This window comes from Ptychodera flava, chromosome 21 (assembly GCF_041260155.1).
Source record: "Ptychodera flava strain L36383 chromosome 21, AS_Pfla_20210202, whole genome shotgun sequence".
NCBI lineage: Eukaryota > Metazoa > Hemichordata > Enteropneusta > Ptychoderidae > Ptychodera > Ptychodera flava.
Genome location: NC_091948.1, coordinates 15,733,016 through 15,740,244, shown reverse-complemented (window position 1 = coordinate 15,740,244; position 7,229 = coordinate 15,733,016). Strand labels below are relative to the sequence as shown.

Sequence of the window (7,229 nt, the reverse complement as noted above, 5' to 3'; positions counted from 1 at the left end):
CCATAAACAAAGACTGCACCTATAGTTTAATTAATAGAATGACACCGTATTAAATCCACTGATTTATTTTCCAGTGTTGTAAGTGCCATGAAATAAATCTGTTCAAATAACTTGAATTATATCATACCAGTATATTGATGGCGGAAATGCTGCGATCTGATTGGTCGAAACGCGATAACAACCATGGTACATTGGCGATATACCATGGCAGGCATGCGCACGAGCTCTCATCTTGAGTAAAAATCCGTTTCTGACGTTCCACTCCAGAATTTCAATATACTGTTATGATATAATAGCAATAAATCACACCCAGCGAAGGTATACCACGAGATTTTGACCAGTTCACGACATATATGCACTCGCTATCGCTCGTGCATATATGTCGTGAACTGGTCAAAATCTCGTCGTATACCATCGCTGGGTGTGCTTTATTGCTTAAATATTACACTGTTTCGAAATACACAGAATTGTTATGCTCTATAAATGTAATATAGAGCCATAAAATTAGATGATATCTTGTGAAAACACCGAAAGACGCAAGAGTTGGAAAAGAAAATTAAAGACTCGAAAGCTTCTCCATATAATTTTCAATTTAATTACGGGAACTCTCTCTCTCTCTTCACCAAAGACAGTTGAATATGGACTATGGCTAAATAAATACTTCATAAGTCAAAGAACTAGTATGAAGTTGACGAGATGATCACTCGTTTCACTGAAACAGGTCCAAATGTAATGTAAACGATTGGATGTCATTAAACCATACGACAAAGAAATGATAGGTATTATACGGTGAGGTAAAATTGTAGGGCAAGAAATATATGAGAAATCACTAGCAATTTCATTGAACTCGCACGGTATGAAGTAGTCTTGATACAACCATATACACAAGAAATGGAACTTGACGGTGAGGCATGTCCGTGCTGAAAGTCCCGTCCGTCGTCGTCAATGAAACTGATAGATGCACGATGGCGTTGAAAGGGAGATACTGATCATGGAAACTGCCCTTAGGCTATTTAAAACATTTGGCAAATATTTGAGCGGCATTTATGCACATTAAATGTGCAGTTAGAATGAAATTGTGACGCGTACTCAAGCTGTTCATTTAATTCAGCTTCATAAAGGGAAATTGAATGACGTCACTGTGATCGCATTTCATGCAGAAACAATAAAGTTCACCGTTATATAATCTAAACATCTAAAAATTTCGTATTGTACGTAGAAACTCTGTCGTAAAAGAGACGGCCACTCCATAAAATCGCCTAATATTACGAAAGTACATAGACATAACATGTGATTAAGGTTGACTTCTTGTTATGCGAGGCTGGTTGATTGTTTCCGAGTGCATTGACGACGAAGGCACACGAAGCAGCAGCTGACGGATCGCCTTGCGGAACTTCTGACTTCTGAACGCGTAGATGAAAGGGTTGAGGCAGGAGTTTGAGACAGCAATAAGGACAGTAGCCTCGTAGTACCAGGATTGAAAGTCGACATACGCGCCGTTGTTGGCGAAGAGGAACAGCCACTGGTTCGGCGTCCAGCAGATGAAGAACGCGGACGCCACTATGCACAACATCTGGATCAGCTTGCGGCGTGGATTGGAGGTCTGTGGCGGCGTCGCATTGGCCGGCAAGATATCAACTCTGACATGCTTGAACATTGACACGTAGGCAAAGATCATGAACACCATTGGCAGAAGGTAAGTAAGGAGGAATATGGCCGTGCCCGTGAATTGCATGTAAGCGAAGCTCGGCCACACCATGATGCACCAGTTGCCCACCATGTTATACGTGATCGGGGCGAACACGTTGAAAATGAACGCCAGAAACCACGACAGGGCAATGATGGCAGCGGAGACAGACGTCGTGAACCATTTTTGATAGAGGAAGGGATACACCACGGCAAAATACCTTTCGACAGTGATGCCGACAAGCAGGAACACAGAAGCAGTCACCGTCACCCAGAAAAAGACGTCCGAGAGAACAAACTTGCAGTAAAGAGCGCGAACGACGCCCGACGGAATGGGATAACGCATGACGACTATCTTCACGATCGTGCAGACCGACGCTAGCAGGTCGGCAAATGCTAAAGTGGCGATAAAATAGTTCGGCGTCGTGCGAAGCATCTTGACGGCTGGCACCACGGCGCAGATGACGGCGTTCCCGATGAATCCAAGCACCCCGACAAGCAACTGCATTACATCGGTAAACTTCAGAGGAACCGAGAAATAGTCTAAACCTGCCATCTCGGTGGTATTGGTATGGTTATCTGACATCGAAACTACCATACTAAAGCAACTTGCCAGATTCGCCTTTCGGTGCACACTACAGAGAACTGACTGAAGTGTCTAGTCTCTGGAAGGCGCTTATAAAGTGAACTTATATTAATCTTCACATGATATTATAAGGAAGTCAAATTGGATGCTCTGGGATACGTAGCGCTTTTTTCAAACCCGCTTTCTTCTGTCATTGACTCTTCACATATCCAAATTATATCTCGCTGCGATCGCTCGGAGGAACTTGTTCCATGTTCAACATTTCTCAATTTTTCATGATGGAAAAGTAGCTAACCTTTATCAGGATGCTTTTATGCTAGCCTATTTTGAAATTACAAACATCGCTGGAATGGTCAGCATATCGTCATCGAAAGCAATTGAAAGCTGCACAATACAATGTGCCAAGTATAATATTCTTGAATCTACTTATCTCAAAAAAAGTCGCCGGCGGTACGCGAACGTGCTATTTTCTGGATGGGTCTAGTACATTGGCTAAATTATGAACTAACAGGCTCAATTTGAAATTTGAACGAAAGGAATGCTATACGTATGGCTTCAAGGAGTATCTCTATTTGATGTATAGTTGTTATAGATATTTTTTCTTATTTTGTTTATTGTTCCTGGCGTATCTCCCTCAGTGTGTGGCTTTTCTCGTCTTCCGATCCAACGTCGGTGTCGCTATTCTGCTTTCGAGTTTTGCTTCTTCTGTGCCAGTTTTACCGCCTAAAAGTGCGAAGTGCTCTCTAAAACACAGGAAGCGCATACTTGCTCGTTCAGAGTGCAGTCACTTGCGTTTACATTCCAGCAATTAGTGTTCAGAGATTTAACGTCAAGTTACATTTAAGATAGTACGCGACTCGAAAGCAAAATACATACTTTTGCTGAAACTTTCCTCAATGAAACTGTAACCATTCTCTTATCAAATCAAGAGTGAAAACCTGGGGTCGCTGTGCAAAGTTTGTTACAAGAGAAACAAGTAATATTTACTGATATTTGAAATTCAAAATGGCGACTTTCTCCGTGTTAACTCTAAAGAGGTAAATCTTTCTTACGGTGACTCCAAGAGCTTCAAAGTTAACTTCCTCAAGCGATAGATCAGAAAAAGTTGTAAAAGATTGAGAGTCCGAAAAGCTGTCCACGAAGCGCATTTCCTTAAAAACACTGATTTTCTACATGTTAAGTCATAGACGGGAATGAACGATCTGTTCGAACTATTCATACACAAAAAATACACCCTTTTTACAGTTTGATTTTCTCAGCTTGCACTTGCCGCACTTCCATAAATACTTTTCTTCAATATCATAGATGGTATTAAATATTGATGATTTTATATTGCCTGATCACTTTCGTTTGTCATCGGTACTCACTTCATTGATCTCCCCCTAGCCTCGATTCCTTACGTACCTGACACTTTTCAGGCTATTCACGGCGCCGCCATTGAAATCAGAGTTACTGAGCTGTTGCCATCATCATCACAAAACACCCTTCACAGCATGGCTCATTCACATACACTGTAGATCAATTGAGATTTTCCTGTTACGGTACTTTTTGAGTGTGCGCTCGATCCGATACCTTTATCCGACCTATGAGTGTGTCACCTTGTGTGTACAATTATCATACAATCACTGAGGCTGTAGTAACGAGCCAGGGGAATGAATGGACCTTTCCAACCTGTGATGTATCAAATAAAAATAAGCATCGGCTACCAACAGTCTCCATTCCCTTTACTCAACACTGCAATTGCAACCTTTGATCACTTGACCGCATACTGCTCAGTTCACAATCATTGGCTAATGGCCCAACATGTTGACCTTATCAGAGGGTGAAATCAATCAGTTCGAGATATTCTTATATATTATCAACGTAGAGCAATCCGACAAAATTGAAAATCGAGGTGAATACTACCTTAATAAAAGCTTTTATTGGAAACTTTACGAATAGGAAAAGGGAAGGAAACATAATTCCCTAAAGTCGTCCCTACATACCTAAGCCCTTCTTTGAATTAACATAACACAATGACGTTCACGAAATACGGCACATTTGATTTTGATTTCATTGTTTGTAAGCGTTGTGGCAATGATGAGGTATATTTCTTTGTGTGGCTATTTAGCTCCGAGGCATCTCAAGTGTAAAGGTTAGCAGACTTGAAAGAATTACCTTGATACATATAAACGAAAGTGTTTCTTGCTTCCTGTCGTTGATGGCCCTAACTAGTTCCGAGACCTTTGAGCAATTGAAGGTATCTCTAAAGATAGTGGAATATTCGAAAGATGTTTTTAAGGAACGATAGCTGTAACGTTTGAAATATTTCCATTATTTTTTCTCGAAAAACAAATACACGTACCTGTTTATCTCTCTAAAGAATGTTGGAATGAAATACAGAAAAGTTTACAATCAAAATGGTGATTGCTCACGCAGTCATAATGACAGTACCAAACTTCATGTCATCACATTGCTGAAGAAACTCTCATTGAAGCAAAATCGATCATCGTGGAATTTTATTTTAAAAAGCAAACAGCGGGAAATAAGTCATACAGGGGCTTATTCATAGATACCGGGATGGTGATTAAATAGCCGTTGTTGTCAAAGAAAATATTTTAGCGCTTAAATCAAAATTCATCACGAAATTACCCGATCATTAGGGCTACAGACGACCAGATATGAACTGAAAATACCCACGTACTTCAGTATATATCGCAGTTTCTGTAAATAGAAACTTTTGCCACATGTTTGCAACTTTATTGAAAATGCTGCAATCAACATCATGAACAACATTCACCACAGATTACTTCCAAAGGCCATTAAGTATGCAAATATGTAATCAGCAGAAATAAAACTACTAAATTTCCATTGCCATTGCATCACCACTTCATATAGTAAGTATAATTGCCTTCAATGTGTGTAGCAAATTTCACTGTTGTATCATAGTATCTACAATGTACATAGCACATTTCGCCAACTTTGGTCAAGTCAATCAAAATATACCCCTAATTAGGAAAGTTTGTTGGATATGCAAATTAGTAATTTGCTGAAGTAAAAATGCTAAATGACTTCAATAATGTTATATCGTAGTATCTTCAATGTACACAGCACGTTTTGTCAACTTCGATTAAGCCAATCATTATATATGTATATATATATATATATATATATATATATATATATATATATATATATATTAAATTAGGAAAGTTGGCTGAATATATACAAATTAGTAATTAGATGATCTAAAAAATATAAAGCCACTTTTGGTTACCTTAGTTTCGTCAATACACAAAACACGTTTCATCAATTTTGATCAAGTCATTTTGGATATATCAAAAAATAGGAATGTTCGTCAAAAATACAAATTAGTAATTAGCTGAAGTAAAAATGCGAAATGATTTCCAATGTTTTAACTCAGTATCTTCAATGTTCATCACTAGTATTGTCAACTTTGATCAAGTCAATTCAGATACATATGCCTAATTAGGAAAGTTATTAAATATGCAAATCAGAAATAAGTTTATCTAAATCTGCTAAAACAACTTTCATGTTTATTAAATCAGTGTAATAAACATAGCAAATTTCGTCAATTTTGGTCATGCCAATCCAGATATATATCCCTAATTTGGAAAGTTCTTCAATATGCAAATTAGTGATTAGCTGAAGTGAAAATACTTAATGACTTTCAGTATTGTTTTAACCCAGTATCATGAGTGTACATAGCATGTTCTGTCAACTTTTATCAAGTTAATCCAGATACATATCCCTAATTGGGAAAGTTCATTAAATATGCAAATTAGGAATCGGCTGAGGTGAAAATGCTTAATGACTTTCAATAATGTTATATCATAGTATCTTCAATGTACATAGTACGTTTCTTCAGCTTTGGTCAAGCCAAGCAAGATATATATCCCTAATTAGGAAAGTTCATTAAATATGCGATTTAGGAGTTGGCTGAAGTGAAAATGCGTAATGACTTTCAATAATATTAAATCATAGTACATACCAAGTTTCATCAATTTCGATCTCGTCAATTCAGATATAGATCCCTAATTAGGAAAATTCATCAAATATGCAAATTGTCAATTAACTTTCATGTTACCCCTTTATGTCTGTCATGGGCGGATAAGTCCTTGTGTGATCATCATTTGTAGCAAATTTCACCCAATTCGATGCAGCTGTTCTCAATGTATGTCTGCTTCTATAAAATCATTAATTATGCAAATGAGCTTGAAATATGCAAGTCACGCAAACCATGGAATCACAGAGATTATTGGACAATTTACACTTGGACGATAAGCAAGATCAGCATTTAAGAGACTATGGTTTCGTAGTAGTAGTAGTAGTAGTAGTAGTAGTAGTAGTAGTAGTAGTAGTAGTAGTAGTAGTAGTAGTTTTTCAAATATCTTTATTTCACATAGGTCCCTACATACTAAAACTGTAAAAAGAAATTTTTACATTTCAAGGAACCAAAGGAAATATAAGATACAAATAAAAGAAAATCACTATAAAGTGATGGTCGGCATTGAACAGAAAACGTCATGAATGACAACAGTAAATGTCAGCAAGAAAGACATATCTTAAACCTATCACATAATATTTCAAAGATGACACAACCTGGCGATGCACAAAAGCAGGGTAGTATCTTAAATGTGAAAATTGAGTTGACCATCATGTGTGTCACAAAGAATATCATCAAAAGCCCAAGTAATATTAAAAGAATGTAAATTTTCATTGAGACGATGATATTCAAATTCAAGTCTCAATCTGGTGAAAATCTTGCTTTTAAATATGTCCAAAGGATCAACAGGACCCTGGTTTCTAAACACATTTCTTCTTGCTAAATGTATACACAATTTAGCCATTGTAGATAGGTAAATAAAAAGAGACATTGCACGTCTATGAATAAATACAGAGTTTTTAACAGGAGGATTAATGAAAAACCATGCAATGTTTACAGCTTGCCCAGGTA

At 37.5% G+C, this 7,229-nt stretch overlaps 1 protein-coding gene across 1 annotated transcript; it reads right to left on the bottom strand.

The window, feature by feature from the left end:
- Positions 1-1,294: 1,294 nt before the first annotated feature.
- On the bottom strand, positions 1,295-2,242 carry LOC139122221 (galanin receptor type 1-like). The gene has a single exon (XM_070687645.1). It carries the CDS (start codon positions 2,240-2,242, stop codon positions 1,295-1,297), a length of 948 nt encoding a protein of 315 aa, XP_070543746.1.
- Between the last annotated feature and the right edge of the window lie 4,987 nt (positions 2,243-7,229).

Bases quoted from the DNA above. Each gene is read 5' to 3' on its own strand.
- LOC139122221 (XM_070687645.1), bottom strand. From the start codon at position 2,242: ATGGCAGGTTTAGACTATTTCTCGGTTCCTCTGAAGTTTACCGATGTA.